Genomic DNA, 19,077 nt, shown 5'->3' with positions numbered 1-19,077 from the left:
TGTTGACAACAAGGCAAGTATCTGTGGTAAATTTTCAAGTGCTGCTCACCGTTGGTTTGGGCCGCAGCGGCACTCTGCTGGTTGCCGGCGACGTTGCCGTAGCCACGCAGGTTGTAGTTGAGGCCTCCGTTGGTGTAGAGCTGATCTTGGGCAAAAGCCGTGCTGGAGATGACGAAGCCCGACGGGGCCACAGATGCCGGCTCCCTGGTGCCGGGCTTGTCAGCGAGGGCGGGCTCGTCCTGTGACCACGTGTTTCACTTTAGTTGCACTGAGCGCTCCAATTCACCTCGTTAGGTACACATGTACACACAGATGTATTCCTTTAAGCACGTGTTTATTACTGCAGTGTGCGAACTACACTGCATCCTAATTAAAAAAAATTATAAAATAATAAAGAAAAAAAAATAAAATATATATATATATATATATATATGAGACGCTCATGTAGCTAAATCAGTGAACTTAAATATTAAAAGCTACATATAGTAGAAACTTGGGACCCTGCAAACATCCAAAGAGCCCACTTAAACTTCCCTCCTCAACATCAATGACTATTTTAAGCGCTTTGGCGCCATCTAGTGGCCTTTTAGAGCATGAGGGAAAGCTCAAAAGAAAGCACAGATTTGAATTTGTCATTAGGTAAGTACTTTAATTGAATACTTGATCACAATCTGGAAATTCAGGATTTGGTGAGCCTTCATTGTGATATGATCCAGATTCTACCTCCACACTTTCTGTCACTATCTTTGTGAAGGCACAATCTTAGCTCTAGCACCTGTGCTGGATCTTATCAGATACGTATAGCATTTAATTTGAGTTTTTTTACCGCTGGGTAGATGTCGAGCCGCATCCTCTTGGCAGCGTTTCGGGTTTCGCTCTCGCAGGCGGCGGCAAGGATGTTCTCAGCCATGGCAGAGGTGAGGTGAGGAGGGGTTGGTCTTATCTGTCAGCAGAATTTGTGCACATTTAATAAATGGGAAATTCTGCATAACTTTTCAGAATGTTTGTAAACAATAGCGCCGGTGTACTTCCGAGGTGGCAAAATGCATTGATGCCAAAAATGGGTGCACCGCTAGTATTAATTGTATTAATCTAAATGAATACAGTGAGGAGGAGAAATCAAGCATATGTCAAAAGTTGTGGAGAACAAAAATAAATAAATGTATGGTTTGATCAGATATCTACTCTCAAGTTAATAAAAAAATAATCATACCCAGTGAAACTGAGATTGTATAAATCAGGTGTGGGCAAACTCTGGCCCGGGGGCCACACGCGGCCCGTTAAATGTTTTAATCCGGCCCGCCGAACTTGGAAAGAATTAAATGAATAAACCTTGTTAATGTTTTATTTTCTAAATACTGTGGTGTGTCAAAGACATATTTTGTTGTAATGCTTTTGTTCATTTTCATTTAAAATTATTTTTTTTTTTTTTCTCCGATGAGGTGTGGTTACCAAAACACTCCATCCATCTGTTATTATGGCCCACCAATCAAAACGTTTGCCCAGCCTTGGTATAAATTATTCTCATTTCTTGTCTTGCGCTAGAATTGTCTATAGATGTTATTAATTTTCATTTATATGATCTATTAGAATGATTTTAGTTTAAGGGCAGCATTTCGTAAAGTACCTTGAGCTTCTTTTGCCTTCTTCACAACTGACCGCCTTTGTTTTTTGTTTTTTACACTCTTCTTCTTTTTCTTTTTTTTTTTTTTTTTTAAGAACGCAAAAACTGTGACAATGTGAAAATGTCACATGATCAAAAAAGATTTTGGCTTTTGTTGTCCTTGGGCGAGAAAAAGAGCCACATTGACTTTTTGTGGGCACCAGGCCTATGTGTTGCTTTACTACGAAAACCCTCACACTTTTGCCACCCCCAAGTATGTGTGACGTGATGGCGAAAAAGGCGGACAATAATACCTCAAAACCACTTTTTTTCATACGGCGACAAGATTTGAGGTAGGTGCGAATGCGCTTGCGGGAGCGCTCCTGGAACTCGGGGAACTGGCGGCCACACGATTCCATGATGGCCTGGATCTTCTCCTTGGGCTGTTTGGAGATGGGCACCATGCGGTCCAGATTCTCATCCACAAACAGACGCACAAACATCTGAGAGAGGGGGAGAGGAGGGAGAGGATGTAGGGCAGAAAAAAATGGAGTCGGGGTTGGAGGGGAGTGATGACGTAGAGAGCGGTGCAGAGTTGAAAACAAAAGCGAGGAAAAGCAGTGAGGGGATGGGCGAGCGTACGGCGGAGAGTGGAAGAGGCGAGGATCAAGAGGGAGGGGGAGATTGTTGAGAAACACACAGACATGATTAAAATATTGCGCGTGTTGCACAGTTTTTTTTTTATTAGTCATTCAGCTCTACATGGAGATGATCACAACTCCTCAGTAAGCTGCACTAATATTCGTTGTTCTAAACAGAAGATAAACACAAAATGCCGGTGAGAATTGTTACGTTGCCTGTTTACATGTGATGCTGCACCATTTGTCTTCGAATGTCCTCACTACAAAGGGTCATATCACTATATACTGTAGAACTATTCGTTAGCCCGTCTAAAGTATAAGCTAAGCTAAGTTTATAGTTCTGTAGTTAGTTTTGAATACACAACTTGAAATTGTTTTAGTTTTACGATGGTGCCTTGGGATATGAGTTTAATCAATTCTGCAACCACACTTGTAACTCAAAACATCTTTCTTTTGAAAGGTTTCGAATTGAAACCCCATTAATCTGATCCAGCCTCCCCAAAAATTGTAATGGTGATGGTTTTGGTGATGATTGCTGAATTGTTTAGCAATCCTGATTTCATTCAACTTGTCCAAATGGTCCAAATGGGTCAGCATCCAACAGTAAATATTCTCAGATTTCTCCAGTCCTCCATGAAAGCAGACGGATTGCCGTTGTGTTTAATCAAAAAGCAAAACACGTGCTAACATCTGCTTTTACTTTCAAAAGCAATGATGAACCTTTTTGCCAATTTTCTTGAATGTTAGGAACCAAACTAGTAACTGAATCATCATGAACTTTTCAGTTTCAAATAATGTTCTGTTTTCCAATCAAGCAATGGAAATTAGACAATGTGTTTTAAATTTAATTCAGCGATAAATCAAGACAATGATAAGCAGATTAATCGATTCTGAAAATAATCGTTTGCTGCAACACGAGACAAGTGTTTTGTGATATGAGCGTGGTCGCCAAATTACACTCATATCTCAAAGCACCACTGTACTTTTGTCAACTATTTGCTGAAGAGCTTGTCACGGAATTCAAAATTTGGCGATCGGTTTGTAATAAAACAGACCCAGCCAGGCAGGTTACTTACATTGAAGGCTTTAAGTCTTTCTGGGTCCATCCCCTCGGCGTCGTTGATCTTATCACTGTCGTCGTGGTCATCGTGATCGTCGTCGTCGTCATCGATGATCTGCACGCGGCCAGAAGTCAAGTCCTCAGCGCACGCACTCAATTCGGTCTTCACAGAGTCATAGCTTCCTGAGCTGTACGGAGGTGACTGCCGACACACGTGCGAGCTCGTCAAATGGCATGATTGCAAACATACTGCTCACTGGATTAAATCTTCAAACAGTGCAGAATGTCAAAGTGGTGTCAATTTTTTTTTCTTTTATTCCAGTGCTGTTCTTTTGTTCTTGATACATATTTATGGAATCATTAAGATTACATTTTCAAGCACCTATTCTGATGCACTTTTATGTGCAATATATTTTGAGTCATTATTAAATGCGGTTGTTCTGTTCCTACAATGAACCACAGTGTTACAATTATGCACAAGGTCACAGTTTCCCCTAAAACATATTAAGCAATCTTTTTTAGGATTAAAACCTCTGCCTTGTTTTTAGATGAACGCTTGGGCCAACTACACAACTGTATATTAATGTTGGTCACTATGTTTATTTTTTTTATTTTGTTTTTAGGTGGCATTTGATGTTAAACAGTGGCGCTGCCGGTCAATCAATGAGGAGAAGCTAAATTCTTTAAATCATAAATGTATTCATCTAAAAATTGTATCCTCTGTGTGTTTTTTTTTTTTTTTTAAGAAAATGATCCGATCAACATCCATATTAGCTGCCATGATGTGCATCTTAATTTACTCTTAAGTTTATTTGGCATGCAATATTCATTAAAGGGTAATACGTTGAAGATAGAGATGCCCACCCCACCACAAATCATGCACTCCAGTGGTGTCCAAACTTCCTGACGAGCCATAACACAAATTGCTCAGAGCACAGGAGCTAGATGTCACGTTTCGCAAGCATATTTATAAGAAATACTTTGTATCTCATAGCTCTTCATTTTTTTTAATTGATGTATATTAGCAGCAGTTTTTAAGTCAAGCTTGCTTGCTAGCTGGTGAAGCTGCTGCATGAGGCTAGTGTGAGTTTGAGTGACGGAGGGAGAAGCGCCACAGGTGTCGCAGCTCGTTAGGAAAAGAAACTGCAGAGTGACAGAGGAAAGTCGGCAAACACAACGCTAGTTGTTTTTAACAAAGAGAATGTCACTGGGGATTGGCAAAACTTGGAAAATGCTGCAGTGGACGTTTATACGACAAGATTGCTGATTCACTTATTTCACTGTCAATGAAAGAGGGAATCTAAAATCCATTTTAGTAGACGCAGGTTACAATTGACCCAGAACAATCTTGTCGTGTACAAAGTTTTTTTTTTTTTTTCTGCTTGTCTGTCAACAGAGGCGGACGCTACTTTTTCTGCTCGTCTCCTCCGTGTTCATCCCTGCTGTCCTTGTCTCGTAATCTCATGAGTTAACTATTACTATTTCGTTCGAAAAGCCAGCATTGGATTTGGTCAGCAGGTCTCTCGAAACGATTGACGGTATTTTCAGATCGAGAATAGCTGGTAGAGAGAGTATTTTGGATTCCTTGAATAAACGGAAGATGTCTTTCAACTTTGTCCATCAAGGACGTAAAAGACAACTAGGTTATTGGAATTCAGATACCTGCTAACCTGCTCTTTGGAACTGGCAGTTTCCTGATTTATCATGAATTCAGACGACGGGAGCAGCTCCATGGGTAGTGAAAAAAAAAGTGGTGTTGGACGAGCGGTCAACACAGTCAAACAATAAGTGAACTCAGTCATGAGACGCTGCGCAAATGGGTCAACAAAGTGGAGACGTTGGCAAATCGTCTAATTGACGGCCTCTGAGAGGCATCCGCAGAATTCAAGGTTTGACTGAAATTACTGTGTTCTCAAAAAAAAAAAAAAAACGCAATCTGGACTTTCTCCTGGAAGTGATGCTGATGGACGCTTATTCTTCACCACCTCCATTCTCTTCCTGTGCTCTATGTTTCTGTTTACACAGCCAAGGCTGTCTCCATGGCAACAAGATGATATGTTTTGGGGTGTAGGCCGGGACATCGACAAATACTTTCACAATTCACAACCCACTGACACTTCACCGCTTTTGTTGGCTTGGGTTATTGGTTATTTAATCTTTACTTAGGCATGTAAGGCATTTAAAATCAGATTCTCATTTTCAATGCTGAACTGGCAGAGGTTTTCTGAAGAAAGTCACACGCCCAGCTATAAGAGTGATATATTTATTTGTTTTGCTTCTCCTATATTATGGGTTTAAAAACAAAGATCAACATTCTACGAGGATGTCAAATAATGTTTACCTTGGCGTATTCTGTTTTGATGGGGTACTTCCTGCTCGGGTCCGCCGGGAACGAGTTTGGCGGCGAACACCCGGCGGGCAACAGTCGATCGCTCAAGTTGACCGGCTGTTGGTCGTCCGAGGAGGACGAAGACAAAGTGGTGCTGAAGTCCAGGGGAGCGCTCAAACCGTTCTCAGTCACCTCCCCGTACGAGGCGCCGCCCTCTGGGGGGTTCCCGCCCACTGGCTGCACCTCAGGCGAGGTCATGGCTGGCATCCCGTTGCCGCTGCTGCTCTCTGACGAGTCGTCCTCTGCTGGAGCGGGACGAAGATTCAGATTCAGATTCAAAACAATATATTGAGCCCTGTGTGGGAAATCCACTCGCACTCTTCAGGTGTAAATGCATATTTAGCCTCAATAAATGCTGCTAAGGAGAATTCCACAATGACCAACCAGGCTTGGCTGAATACAGCCATGCCATCAGTTACTAGGGGTTGCACACTTCTGCAACTGCATTTTATATATATATATTCCCTTCTTCTTGAGTCATGTGTTTGGTAGAGCTGAGTGACTGTTGTGTGCGTGGTGTGAGAGTTCATAGCCGCCTCCTTTGTCCTACTTTCCTAAGCCTCGAACCCTGAGAGAGAGGGAGGGGTGCTTGACATTGGGGCTGCGCTGGCGGCCCACCCACTGCAAGGGTGGATTTACCGATTTGGATTAGTCGACTAAGAACAAGCCAAGCTGTTTGCCACCCAACAGCAAGAGTGTTCATATACGAAGAATCCCTTCCTCCAATGAATACAATTGTGCCTCGAGTGACCCGACTTATAAGTTTTTCCTGATGAGAGCAGTCATTTGGCATTTTATTTTTTTTTGCTTTGCGAGCAACAATTTGAAGTACGGGTACTAGATGGTAGCAGCAAGCAGTCCTAACGATTGTTTTAATAATCGATTCATCTGTTGATGGTTTTTTCCTCAATGACTCGGATACAAATATTTGGTTAATTTCCATCCCTTCATTCAAAAACAGGACATTATTTCAAATTGACAGTGCCAAAAGCGCACAAATTGATGATCACTCAGTTGGATCTTAATATCCGTCAAAAAATCCGCAAATGTTTTGATCAATGTTCTCTAAAGTTAATGTCGTGGAAATGTCTCGCTTTGAAAAATAAGATCTGCTTTCAAGGGGGACAAAAGAAATTCCACAATATTTTCTGGTGAGACAATGAAATGCTGAGGATTTGGGCCATTTTAAATTAGACAAGGTCTCTATCGGGTGTCACACTAATTTTTGTCGCATACATTATGCATAGATTCTTCGTTTGTCTGCATAACTTTTACGTATGCCGGCCCTGTTGAATGAAAGGCAAGTGTGCAGTTAGGAAAACGGCAGCCTCACCGTGATCTTCTTTGACGGCGGCTGCGGGGTTGCTGAGCCTCGCTCCATTCGGAGCGCCGGGCTCAGGCGCTGGCGGCCGTTCAGCTGCCGCCCATGTGGGCTCAGCGCCGTTCATGTCCTCGCTGCTCACCGACGAGTCATCCTGCAGGTGCGCCAGGAGAGAGAAATACAAAAACAGAAAAACAGATTCCGATTCAGTGGTTGCGGGTGACAGAACAAGTGGATGACTGTCAAATTGAATCACAATTCGAATTGATTGAAAAAAATATATTTCTTTCCTAGTTTAAATCTGCAAACCTTTTCTAAAGAATCTGAATTGAGACTCATTAACTCATTCACTACCAACTGAGTAAAAAAAAAAAGACGTATTTAGCCGTCAATGGTATTGAATGAGTTAAGAACTGGAATTGAATCAAGGAACTGGAATCAGAGTCTGAATCATCGAAATTGAACCCTCGTTGACAGGCTGAATTTGTGAGGTGTTTGACTATTTTAAGTGATTATTAAAATGTATATTTTTTTTTCATTGTTGCACTTTGTTTTAATTTCAACTGGAAATATTCTTGGTGTAGCATAACAGCAACATGAGTAAAGTCGAGAGTTGAGGATTAGCAAAGGAGAACCCAACATAATCTTGCCAACTATTCTCAGCCCTTCCTGACCTTTGACCTCCTTCACGCCATTGAACTTGGCCCCTGCGAGTGACGTCAAGCGTAAGCGGGCATCTCGCTATAGCTTAGTCCTCGGCTTCTCAAAATGGTGGTCCCCAGAAAAATTTTGAATAAATCACTATGTCGTATCATTTTAAAACATACCGGCAATAATAAATTAATTACTCCACCTTAAAAGAATTTAAAAGTAAAAGTAAAAGCTCTTATATGTTTGGGACGTATAACATAAATAGGACTTCCCAGTGTGTGTCAATATTTGGATCACTTTTTTCTCATGTAGATTTGACTTTCCTATAGTTGAAAAGTTATCACACTCAGTACTTAATTGAATCATCAATGAATTAATCACAAATAAAACACGCAAAGCACTGATGGATATCCATTCATAGGTCTTCAAACGCAGATTTGAAGAAAGCTGTCTGATAATGTTAATTCCTAAATGAACTTGTATTGTACATATTGTCAATAATAAATTCAAATAACATCAGAATCTTTGAACCACTCTATGCACTACATTTCTTTTGTAATCCTGCTCATTTGAATGTTTTTGTGCAATACTCACAATACTGGAATAGTTGAATGTGTCAAAGTCAAGGCCTTGGTGCCAGATCAAGTCTGTCAATTTTCAGGATTTTTGCCAAAACTAAAATTTCTAATCATCGGTTATGATAAATCATGTTGACATATTGCCAGCAGGTTCCTGTTGCCACACCCATTTTAAAGCAACTTGAACAATAGTAAACAATTATCCTTGACTTCTGAGTTCAAAAGTAGTTTTAAATCAATTTTTTTGTGTATATGTAATAATATCAAGAGACAAACTATCAAACATTTTTGTGGTTTCAGTCATAACGGCCCACTGAGGAAAACCGGAACTTCAATGTGGCCCGCAATTGGTTTGACAGCCCTCACTAGCTCAGCTGGTATGACTCGAATACACGCCCCCTTTTTTAAATGTGACTAAATTTAAATTGTTTGTATGTACACTGCATAAAGTGCCTCCCTTTTCTCTGTATTTATCTTTCATTACTTTTAAAACATTTTTTATATGTTCTTTGAATAAGTGGATGGAGACAAGCAAAGCAAGAATGCCAGTGCGCAGTGTTGTGTTTTTCCTGTGCAGATGACAAATAATATCGTGAAGCAAAATCCAAAATACACATGACAGTTTTCAAATGAAGTAAAAGAAAATGTCAACAATTAAAAAAAAAAGATATTCAAGAGTTAAGATAAGCCAATTTTTTTTCCTTCAGCAAGTATTCATTTGTGCCACTGCCACGATAAGGTGAGAATCAGGTTTTGATCTGAATGGGCTGATATTTCCCCACAGAAATATTTTCTTTTTTTCCCGCCCCACACACAGGGTTGCTGTTTGTTATGATTAGCAAGAGGAGCGCGCTTGCTGATTCCGTGTTGGGAGGGGGCAGCCGTGTGCTCCTAATGTGGAGGATCAAACGTGCTGCTCCACTATGTTGATGCAGTCAACTAATGTGATCTGAGCATACTTGAAGCTTTCACGTAGCCTGCAATTGACGTATAACACAACACTTGGCGGCCTTGTAGTCTCCCTCCATCGCGGCTGCTGCGGCTGATGATGATGAAGATGCTGAATTATTATTAAACACGCTGCGAGCAACACAATAAGCCTTTCTGCCGTCTTGGGTTTGTTTAGTTTGTACTCACCCGGGAATTTCAGCCTGGCTCCCAATTTCCCCAAAACGCACATCATGCGCGAGTGCCGCTCCCTGCACTTTGCTGACAGCAAGGCAGGCGCACTCGGGAGGGTGGAGGGGGAGGGGGGTTGATTGTACTTTCTGTCACAGCCCCCTTCACGTGGGAGGGGTCTCACGTATGACGTCACGCCCACGAGTTTAATCCCGGTCCACGGTAAGGGGACGGGGGAGGGAGCTAACTAACTACAATTGGAGGACAGTTTAGGTACCATTTCTGGGAAACGGGACATTTCTTTGTTTTGTTCCAAGAAAAACGGATAATAACGGTTAATCTGAATCTGAGTGACGCTCCATTACGGTTGAATACATTATAAAAAATAGAAGAGAGGACTTGCCTTATAACCTTCCTGCTGAGAAATGTCGCTCACTTTTTTTAGATGGCCAAAGAAAAGTTTTCATAAGCAGGTGTGTTGAGAGGAAACGTTAGCGAATCATGAGCAAGATTTCAAAATTGTCTGTGATAAACCAAATCATACTTAAAAAAAATAAAACGAAAACTAATGTAAAATGCCTTTGTTATATTTGATACTTAACCTGGTCATGAAGAGGCAGAGAGGGAGTTATTTTGTATTTGAAATTATTTTTAGAAATCACTTTTACAACAGCTCCAGTTATATTTTGTCTTGGGATAAGTGTATGTTTTGTATTTTGGACATGGATTATTTGAAATTTCACTGAGAGCCCAAATAGTCCTCCAATTTTAAAAGGATGACCCGTGTAATAAAGGAACCAGAGCTGCTGGCTTCAATAGCAAGATTTCAGCGCAGGATGCAAAATTTCAGTCAGCTTCACAATGTACTGTATGTTTATTCCTCCCATAACTAAATTACCGTAATGAAATCTGGGGTAAAAAATAAAACTAAAAGTAATAATAATATTTTTGACAATGGAATGCCAGAGAATATACAGCGACATTTTCAAATGAAAAAACGCAATTGTTCCACAAAAAAGGTCAACCAATTCTAACAAAGGCAAATCAAAACAACACTAAAATCGCACAGCATTACAATAAACGGAACAAGCCTGCGGAATGAACTAACAGTGTAATTTAAGAATATTATATCACACCCACTATTCAAATCTAAACTTAAAAAATCAATACTGGACAAATATAGTATATATAGATTCTCATATATAAATAATAAAATGCTATGCATTTTATTTGTTTCAATTTTAATCTTTTGTTGTTAACTTTTGATGTCATTAGGTGTCTTTAGGTGGTTGAAATAAATATTTTGGACGTGGAGAGAGAAAAAAAACAAAACAAAACAAGATTTACCCTCTCGGTGGCAGTCATGCACTGCAGCTTCATTTGCTTCAGGTAGGTGGCAGTCAAGGGCATGTTGTAGTCAATCAGGTCAGGGACCAGCGAGGTTGGACGGTCATTTTCTGACAACATAAATAAATAAATAAAAACTGCAGTTAATACAGACATTTTCATTCTTTATTTTTTCTATTTCTTTATTTATTTCTTTACTTTCTTTGTTTCTGTCGTTCTTTTTTTCCGATTGCCATCTTTTTCATGCAATTATATATTTATTTTATTAGTACAGTAAAGTAACAAGGGAGGCTATTGTTTAGTATGGAAATGTGTGTGCGTGTGTGTGTGTTTTGTTTTGTGTTGTTGTTGTTTTTAGCAATGACAGGAGGTTCTTGTGATTATTCTCTAACCAAATGTAGTAAATCACATCTCCCCTCAGAAGCCTCAAGTGGAACAATGTCGCTGCAATCCCCCCGTCGTCCGCTCGGGGGAGTCTTCCCTCATCCTATTGAGGCTACTGGGCCTTTTCAGTCTTTGTTACATCGAGTTACATCCACCCATCCATCCATCTATTCATTTTCTACAGCGCTTCCCTTGTTTGGGGTGAGCTGGATCCCATCCCATCTGACTTCAGGTGTGAAGCTGAGCACACGCAGGATTTGTCGCCGGCTAATCAAGTAGACGAACAACTACTCACGGTGAAGAACAATTCAGAGCACAGGTGTGAAACTCTGGCCTCAAGGAACACGATCCTGCAACACACCTGATTCAAATGATCAACTCCTGAACATTTGAATCAGGTGTGTTGCAGGAGGGAAGCATCTAAACCATGCAGGATAGTGGCCCTCTAGGACCAGAGTTTCAAACCAGTGATTTTGAGTCTTCAGTGAACCTAAAATGGATGATTTTGGAATTTTGGAGAAAGCCAGAGTACTATGTACAGAAAATATTAAATACTCACAACGTGCATAATGTTACAGTGGCTTCAAATTATATTTTTTAATCTAGTTCATCACATTTGTTAAGCGCAGTTCAGTTCTATTTTCTTTAAGGACAATACATTGTATAATCACTTGAAACTTTATTTTTTCAAACTTTTACTCTGGATTAAAAAATATGGAGCTTTTACAGGTTTTATCTTAATTTAACTCCCATAGTTTTTTTTCCAATTCCATACATGAAAGTGCAGCGTTAATGTTCAAACTACGCCTAATTTTAAAGGAGAAAAAAAATCTATTTAACTTTTACTTCCAATAATAGTAAATTTAATTATCAAGTAGTTTAAAAAAAAGAAATGCCATCGTTGAGTGCAAATGTCCGTACTGTGCATAATGTTTCAGGGGTTTAAACTTTTTTTTTTCCAATTGGTAGCTCAAGTTCAATGTATTTTTTCAAGTAAAATAAAACCTCCATTTAATGTTTTGATGTGTTCATTTTCATTCATTTCTATTTCAATTTAACCTTCCTGTACAATAAACTTTAATTGAATCATTATTTAAGTCTATCCGCTTGTCCTCATGAGGGTTGTTTTAGGGCTGGGCACACTCTGAACTGGTTGCCAACCAATCACATTTTTTAAGTGTTTTTTTTTTTTTATTTTATTATATTATTATTACTTTTTTATATTTCTTTATTTTAATGTTCCTGTATTTAAGTGCACTGGTAATATTTGCACTGTCCATAATGTTACAGGGCTACCACTTTTTTTCATCCTCAATCTATGTGACAAAGCAGTTCAGTTGTACTTCTAAGAACAACAAATATACATTTAATCTATATGAACTATTTATTTTTAAGCATTAAAATTTCAATTATCTTTTGTCCAATACTTTTTCATTGGATTACCATTTAAGCAGTTGTTTTTTTAAATGTTCCTATTTTTATATTCAATGATTATCTTCATACTGTGCAGAACATTCCAGTGACTTCCAATAATATTAAATATAATTTTTAGGAATAAAACCTCTGGCTGTGTTTTAATGTTGATCACGATAGCGCTGCTTGGAGAACTAAGTATATATATTCGAGGTGAAAAAGTTGGAGAAGCATTGTTCCATGTCCATTTATTGGAGTGTTATCATCGTCTGTCAGAAAGATGGAATCAGCGTGCACTCTTAAAGGTTGATTTTGAAAATAGCCCATCAGTTAATGATGTCTCCCGAGCGAGCAGGCCATCCACAGGTTGCGTTACCTTTGAACTCTGCAGTGCTGGGGTTGATGTGCATCCTCTTCTGACACTCTCCGCAGCTCATTAGGAAGCGAGTGACCGCCTCTCGAGGGAGGAAGGCGTAGGTCTCGGCTATCTGTGGCAGAGGAAGGACATAAAAATGGCATCGAATGTGTGTCGGAATTTTTTTTTTCTGCTCTCCCTTTCATGCCGCCGGCAGGCCTGATCTGTATTTCTGCTCTGATCAAGGTTGCAAAATTCAAGAAATTTTACAAGTTGGAAATTTTCCATCGGAAAGAATGGGAATGAACCAGCGATTTACATAACTGTTGACTCTTAATAGGTAGGAATTTGCCACACTCTGGAGAAAAGTATTGTCACAACCTTGCCAAATTTGAATGATTAAAAATCGTCAGTATATAAAATAATGAAAAATCAAGCAATTCGCTCCACTGACTGTGCTGGAACTACACTGTGGTCAGCTGTCAACTTTCTATTAAATACCACTTCAACCACCTAGAAAAATGGATACCTCTTCGTCTAGCACCATTCTTATTTCCACACATAACGACATCTGCGAGCCGGTGGGTGGAATTTGTCCCACTGGGGTTATCCACGCCACAACAACGAGGCAGCAGCAATGGCGATGTGAAGCACCTGTCCACATTATGGCTGTCAAGTCAGCCTTTTTTTGGTACCGCCTCCTCGCTCTTCTGAATTCCTCTCTGAAACATGCACACACAGCTGACAACGAGGCACTCGCCAGTGGATTAGCCAAAATAAAGTAGAAAAGAAACATCGGCATTGCTCGCTAGCAAAACGGACGTCACAATTGCGCCGGAGAACTGGCTGTCATATCGGACTTGTTTCTTACTCCTTGTCTTTTTCTGCATGATGGGCATGCATACATGGCAAACAACGAGGCACTCTAAAGTGGCTACACCAGTGGAGATTGCAAAAGGAAGTAGAAAATGAATGTAGGCATTGCCAGCTATCAAACCGCAATTCCACGATTGCACCAGATAACTGGCTGTCACCACTATCGTCCCCGACCTTTGTTCTTCCCCCTCCTCTCAGTGATGTGCGTGCAATCGCGGCTGACAACGACATGCTCTAAACCAGTCACGTCAGCATTAAGCCCGGGTCCATACAGTGTCAGTCTTCAAGTCAGACTTTAAATTCAAACACAAAAATACCCCTTTTTCACTCTTTCATCTATCGTCGCATGATGTGCGTGCAGACACTGGGGACAACGAGGCACTCTAAACCAGCTGTAAAAAATGGGCCTTTGCATCATTATGAGAGTGAACAGAGCTGAATCGCGTCCTTGCCAATGGAAGCAGCTCCTTTCATTACGTTTAAATTCAGCACAGGATAGAAGCGTACCATGGCCAGAAAGGTGCTTTCAAAAACATATTGAAGATGATAATAATAATAATAATAATAATATTAATAATAATAAGAAGAATAATAATACCTTCAATGAATTGTTTTTCAAAGATTCAGAGGATTTGATGCACGCTATTTTCATATTTAGGAAATGAAAAACAATAACATCCGCCCACACACATCAGCAAGGTGGAGAATCCGTCTGACGACACTTTGATCGAATGCACCATCATTGTATTGCACCACCTGCGCCTCAACTTCGACCGGCTTCCTGCCGATCTAAAGTTTAGTATACTTTCAGTCAACCAACTGTCAGGTGTGTCGGGTTCACGTAAAAGAAAACGTCCTCGGTGCCTCAACGCCTAGCACTCTTGCAGTCTTTGTAAGTTTTCACCAATTATCTTCATATATGACCAATGATCATACCAATTATCTTATAAACATGATTAAAGTATTGCAAAACAATTTCTGAATTGCTTTCGAGGGTGTTTACCATAAATCCCCACCATGGTGTTGGTGTCATGCTTTGCCTCACCACCACCAACCCCCCTCCCCCCACGATCTCCAGCACCACCCTCCCCTCCTCGTCCCCTCTGGCGTTTCCCTGGAAAAAGCGACCTTCACAAGACCACGAAGAGACAGCAGGGGTGCCCACCCCCACCGGGTCCACCACCGCTGCCACTGCTCCCCATCCCCTTTTGCCCCCCCCCCACCCCCTTCTACACACACACACACACATGGCGGCCCCTTGAGGCAGCTGAGAGGGAAAGGCCACCCAGAGGAGTGTGCTCGTCCCAGAAGGCCACAGTGACAGTTCCATATTATGCCCTGCCCCACTGATGCTGCCTCCTCAAAAGGGGACACGCTATGAGACGTGACAGGACCTCTCTACAGGGCAGGGGCACAAGTAGAAATTGGTTTCATTTTTTTTATTATTCCTCAGGGGAAAGGGGAAGTGGGGCGGGGGGTGTAGGGGGGTTCAGAACTGTCCGACACAAACACATGAAGACGCTTATTTTAGTCCCGTTCCTCTTGGTCCGGCCATCAGATGCCACACGGCGGCGTTTGTGGTCTTGAAGCTGACGCTGCCTTTTGTTCTTTAGGCAGCAGTCATGTGACACATCTGGCAAAGTTGTTTTTGTTCCCTTGGAAACTACTGATGCTAAAAATTATACATTGTCTTGCCAGTGCAAAGGAAATCATGGTCTTGAAACAGAAGGGTTCTCGCCAGTGGTTAACTTTAATAATAAAGAGGGAGTTGTCATGTCAATCGTGTGAGTTTTGGGTGAAAATGACTGGATTTGGAAATTTCATTTCAAAAGTTAAGAATTAAATATTAGTTACTTGTTTGAAACTGCTGACTCATCCCCGTGTAAAAATTGGCATAGCTTTATTTGATGTTTTTTTTTTCTTTATTATTTGATAATCGAGATCATTTGGATGTGCTGTTTTTCTTCTTAATGTGGAGCCGTGGTATTGGATTGAAGGCGGGGGGGATTTGTAGCAAAGAAAACTTGCAACTCAGTGTTGTTAAAAAAATGACTTTTGCAAGAAACATGCGTGGCCGTTTCTATGGCGCGGGCCATATGAAATGATGTTACTGGCCAGATTTGGCCCACGGGCTTTGAGTTTGACACCGGTGCTTTGAGCAAACAAGGCCTTTCCTTTGGCAGTTTGTTGGTTGTTTTAAATACTGCACATGTGATAATCTATTTTTTTGTTTGTTTTCAAGTAAACTTCAGCTGGTTCAGACATTAAACAACTTGAAGTAAGCACGTGGCCTCCTCCTTGATCAAATATTCCCTATTTGCCAAACAGTTATTTGGTGTGAATTGAGTTAAGCTGAGTTCACTGCCACAATACAGTGCTTGTATCGCAAGATTGGACTTGAAAGTCAAAACAAAGGCATTAAAAAGAGAGAAATCAGCTGCACAACGCCTCATATCTCAAAAAACCTGCAAGTGGGTTCCTCGTATTATATCGTCGGCATGTCACTCAAACTGCTCAGGAAACTCGTCCGCCGTCTTCCTTCGGGACCCGAGCTCCAAAGTGTGCCAAACTCACCGCTTTGTAGGTCTTCTTCTGGCCCGCGTGTTTCGGGGCCCGGCCTGGGTCGGCGCCAATCTCCACATGCATGGCGTAGATGATGTCAAAGAAGTCTTCCACCACAGCCACGCGCTTCAGGGACGAATTGTCCTGGGCTGAATTGCCGTCCGAACACTGAAACAAGCACACAAACGCTGCATTATTTCCATGCAAACAGCAAAGGATGATTGGAGTTGACAGCAAAATAATTTTACTTTTGCGCATTTTTGAGTCTCATCATTTCTTGAGACATCTCCAATTCAAAATGCTTTTCCAAAGCATTTTCTCCTCTTAACTCATGTATTATACGCGCTGTTGATTTGTTGCGGTCTCCGTTCAGAAAGTGAAGTTTTATCCCCAAAGTAATTTCTCATAGATCAGATTGCAAGAGGTGGGACATAGCTTGGACCGGTCATCGGCCAACGCAGGTCCTAATTTGATATCATATTGCATGTGATGTGTGCGGGAAGGTTTCACGTAAGCACACAGTGGGTCACATAGTTGCGGGCAGTCGGACCAAGTGTTTGTCTTTCAGCCGGAGGGGTCGCAAAAAATCTCATCTCCACAGCGTTTAAAAATAACCCGTTGAAGACCAGCAGTCCCTCCCACCGAACACCACCTCTGGCAGCCGTCCTGCCTCCTGCACCGCTGACCCTGTCGCCATAGAAACTGCCACAGATTTCTCTCGGGCAGGTGTGCTGGGCAAAGGGTCACGTGATGCACCATGGAAGTGGGATCGCCAGGACAACCGCCTCCATCCACCGCGTCACATGCTGCTTTCCCTGCACGTCTTTGCAGAGTTGTTACGACCCCCCCCCCCACCCTTACCCCGACGCTCCTGCCCATAGTTGCCATTTAGTGGAATCCTTTCAGCATCCCGGGAAAAAGTCATGGAGGACAAATTAAAGCATTATGATTTTGTTTGTCAGGCAATTGGGAATGATCTTTGCTCGTCAGAGGAGCATCCCAAACAGAAAAAGTTGTCCCATGGCCCTGAAAGAAGCACAATGTTTTCTCTCCCTCCCTAAGATTTGTGCGCTGTTCCCGGTTTGTGACATTTCTTGGTCCCATCCAGGCGGACTGTGGTGCACTGTTTTCTTACGCCGATCCGCCACCCTCCCGCTGCCCTCCCCCTTCTCCTTCTCTCTTCTTGCTCCGGCTCTCCCAAGTGCGAGGTAATGATCGTTGCCATGGCAACTAAAACCAGCTCACAGAGCGGGTTTGTTTTAATCCGGCCCAGCCCCGCCTCTTCCCAGCCACTCTCCCCTGTCAGCATGGGCTAAATGTACCGCTAATAAATGAAATAATAACAATCCTCCACCTCATCATCGCAGCTGTAATCTAGCAAGGTAGCACCACGCTGCAGCCCCCCCCCCCTTCCCCCCTTCTCGCCCGTACTACCCCTCTCCCGGTGACATCATCACCAGCGCTATCGGTGCTTGGGACAATGGTGTCAGGTCCATTCACGCTGGATTTAGATAATCTCATACAAGTGTGGGGTGTGCATTGCACCCACAGCAGTGCTGCATCTCTGCTGAATTCCTCCCAAATTCTCCCAGACGGATGTTTGCACCACTCGCTCGAGAGGACACAATCACATCCATGGAATCAAGGCCTCTGCACTGTTTTTATCACTTTGTCATAAAAAATAGATACGTTTCTTGCTATTCAATTTGACTCTATTAATCAATAGTTTTATTTAACTATAATAATCTTAATCATCAATTTATTTGGTGATTATTTTTCTGATTAGTAGAATCAGATAAAATAAAAAAATACAATAATAATTTCCTTCTCTTTATTCAAAGGCATGACACTGTTTCAAACTGACAGTGCAGAAAAAGCACAAACATATTGATTAGGATTCAGTCCTAGGTTTGGTCCGTAACATCAGTCATAAAATCTGCAAAAATGTTGATAATTGTTCTCCAAAGTAAAAGCAGATGCTTGCAAATGTCACACACACACACACACACACATTCAGGGAGGAGTACAGAGATCACAGTATACTGTTGACAGGCTGAGGGTTTTGAACATTTTAACAAAGGCCTCTAAACTACTAATCGATTATCAAAATAGTTTGATTTATTCATTAATCAATTAATTATGTATTCAATTAATTGTTACACCTCAAGGCTCTAGCTATTTGTATGTTTTTAAACTACCTATTGAGTGCTGATTTAACGCCTGAGTATACTCTCATTAAAGGATTATGTTATTGAGAGGTAACAACTAATTAATTAACTGTTTAGAGCCCTTATTTAACTTATTTGCCTAAGGTTAACTGATTTCAGTGTTTCAACAATCAAAATCAGACATTTGCAAACAACTGTTTGTCGGAAAGTCAGGATCTAGATTTTTCTTGAGAGATGTTAAGAACCAACCCAGTAACTGAAAGGAAGTCCATTTATGGAAAAAATTATGATCATTTTATTTAAATACATTACATTTTGCAAATGATAATGGTGAATTCTCCGTCTGTCAACAGGCTAAACATTAGCCACTCTGGTATTCAGTGACTGGACAGTGTCAAGAGTAGTCAGCAAATAAGAATGTTCATGTGTTGACTGTTTTGTTACTGTTTGTTCAATAAATGATTGAAAGTGGGCAAACAGTCCTCGATCTAACCACCTGTGGACGGATTATAAAAAGTTTTCTGCTGAAAGAAAATATTTTGGACTCAGCTTTAATGCAAATCAGATTTCTATCCGATTGATGGGCTAATCAATAGATTAATCCATTTAA

General features: G+C 41.1%; 1 protein-coding gene across 2 annotated transcripts in view; it reads right to left on the bottom strand.

Moving 5' to 3' along the window:
* The window catches only part of nol4la (nucleolar protein 4-like a), a 34,427-nt gene that overhangs the window by 6,221 nt on the left and 9,129 nt on the right, over positions 1–19,077 (bottom strand). Inside the window, exons 2-10 of one of the 2 annotated variants that reach the window (XM_088291532.1) lie at positions 16,312–16,467; positions 12,883–12,994; positions 10,710–10,819; positions 7,027–7,168; positions 5,646–5,938; positions 3,321–3,506; positions 1,918–2,106; positions 827–943; positions 50–239 (exon numbers count right to left, since the gene is read on the bottom strand). In XM_088291532.1, the coding sequence (XP_088147658.1) occupies positions 50–239; positions 827–943; positions 1,918–2,106; positions 3,321–3,506; positions 5,646–5,938; positions 7,027–7,168; positions 10,710–10,819; positions 12,883–12,994; positions 16,312–16,467 (1,495 nt within the window). The remainder of the gene's footprint in view (positions 1–49; positions 240–826; positions 944–1,917; positions 2,107–3,320; positions 3,507–5,645; positions 5,939–7,026; positions 7,169–10,709; positions 10,820–12,882; positions 12,995–16,311; positions 16,468–19,077) is intronic. The other variant, XM_088291534.1, reaches the window with a different exon arrangement.

This window comes from Idiotropiscis lumnitzeri, chromosome 3 (genome assembly GCF_059441095.1).
Source record: "Idiotropiscis lumnitzeri isolate Australia: NSW breed Sydney's pygmy pipehorse chromosome 3, RoL_Ilum_1.0, whole genome shotgun sequence".
In the NCBI taxonomy this organism is placed as follows: Eukaryota; Metazoa; Chordata; class Actinopteri; order Syngnathiformes; family Syngnathidae; genus Idiotropiscis; species Idiotropiscis lumnitzeri.
Note: the sequence above shows the minus strand (reverse complement) of the source record. Positions and strands in the feature narration are given on the sequence as shown.